We start from the raw sequence: 1,972 nt of genomic DNA on the forward strand, positions 1-1,972 counted from the left end.
GACCGGGGACCAGCAACGGGATTGCAACCCTCGGTGTTGCTCCCGCGCCTCGCTCAGCCAGTGAGCGGGAACCGGTCTGTATGTGGGATCCGAACCCTCGGGCGGGAGCGCCGCCGCGCTTCCCAAGCGGCGCACTATCCAGTGCGCCACCGGGCCGGCCCATAATCCATTTTTTTTAAGCTTGGCATTGTCACCAAATATATGATATCAGATTTTATTCCTCCATTTTTATTCAAATTCTGTACTGTCATATACCAATTAAGAATTTTCTCTAACTAAACACGCCCAGTATATGTGTATATATTTTTTGGTTATTTAGAGAGCACAGTGCTTTTATTTATGACATATTTGCACAGATATGCAGTGAGTAACAGAAATAAATGAAAAAACATGATCAACAGGTCATGGTATAAGTCACCAAATAAATAACAAAGATATTATATCTTTATATACATATAAAGATGTATATTAAAGCTTTTTCTAGTTATTACTATAAATTTCTAGATTAAAAAAGAAACAAGATTTATTCAAGAAGAAACTTGGCCTAAAAAATTTATAAATCCTAATTTAGTACAATTAAGAAAAATGAATATTTACTTACCAACTGTGACATATTGTTTATAATAACCAAATAAGTCCAAGCATTTGAAAAGCTAAAGTTCCCTTCATCATATATACCGACCAGCTCACAGATTCTAAAAAATGGTAAAAATGAGACAACTTTACGATTAACTAAATCAGAATATATTTTAAAGTACAGTGACACCCATTCTTAAATTTAGAAGTCCGTTTATATGAAAGATCCTATAGATAATCTCTTGACTTTGGTCATAGAGATGGCTCAAAATTTCAAAGAAAAACATTTTTCTGAAATGTTACTGTATGATTATTTCTCCAACTTAAAAGAAATCCAAAATAAGACACACATTGAACTGGAAAGAGTAATTACTAAATTTAGGAGAACTATTTTGTAATAGTTTTGAAATAGCTGCCTAATTTTGAAAACCTTGATTGTTAAATATATAATGCTGGTCCATAACTGGAGTTGTCATTTTTCCTCCTAAATTGTCTTGGAGGTAAATTTCATGAAGATACAGACCCCTCAAGTAAATATTACCATTAGTATTAAGTTATATGTTTACCCACTTTCTAAACTGCAGAGAAATAAAGCATGCCTTCATAAATAAATGAATTAGTTTCAATTGGCTAAATAGTTGCTAGCCCAAAGGTAAAATAAAAAACGAATTCTTCTTTTATCTGTCTGTTGATTTTTCCTCTGTGAGCATGCAGAATGTTAGTAACAACTAGCTGATAAAACATACAATCTACCTGCCTTAAATTAGTTGATGTTCCTGAATATTTAGGCAATAGTTTTGCCAGGTAGCTTAACGATAGCCCCATTTTACCTCATGTTCTAAGCCTTGACGGAATGTTTTTTTAAAAAAATATGACTTTTTTCTTGGAGTATAGTATTCCCAATGTATTCTACATTAACTATGTAGAAAATAAAACCCTGTAGTTAACCTAAAGTAGCATACTTTAACTTCAAGCAACAGAATTTCTGTAAAGCTGTGTGAACGATAATGTCTGAAAAATGAAGTATTTTTCAAAGTGCTGTATAGCAAGCTCTAGAGAGGATGTAAATATTTAGAAGAACCCTTTAGTGATTCTTTGCCTGTAAGTAGTTAACAATATTTATTTGAATAGAGTAGGGTTTCTATATACTGTGTTTTTATATTATAAACAAGTAAATTAACACTCTTTATGTTTTTCTACTCAGTTGTTCCTACATAAGAGAACAAGGATTTTCAAAAAATAAATAATATAAAATCTGATTTGCAACATGGATGGACCTAGAGAGAATTATATTAAGTGAAACAAGTCAGGCACAGAAAGAAATATATCACTTGTTCTCACTTATTTGTGGGAGCTAAAAGTAAATAAATAAACACACAAAAAACTGGGGGGGGGA

At 32.5% G+C, this 1,972-nt stretch overlaps 1 protein-coding gene across 1 annotated transcript in view; it reads right to left on the reverse strand.

Annotated features, from left to right (window-relative positions):
- Positions 1-1,972, reverse strand: part of TMEM184C (transmembrane protein 184C) — a 25,427-nt gene that overhangs the window by 5,719 nt on the left and 17,736 nt on the right. The window contains exon 6 of the mRNA XM_008564694.1: positions 602-695. Coding sequence (XP_008562916.1) covers positions 602-695 — 94 coding nt within the window. The remainder of the gene's footprint in view (positions 1-601; positions 696-1,972) is intronic.

Source organism: Galeopterus variegatus, unplaced genomic scaffold (genome assembly GCF_000696425.1).
Source record: "Galeopterus variegatus unplaced genomic scaffold, G_variegatus-3.0.2 Scaffold190, whole genome shotgun sequence".
In the NCBI taxonomy this organism is placed as follows: domain Eukaryota; kingdom Metazoa; phylum Chordata; class Mammalia; order Dermoptera; family Cynocephalidae; genus Galeopterus; species Galeopterus variegatus.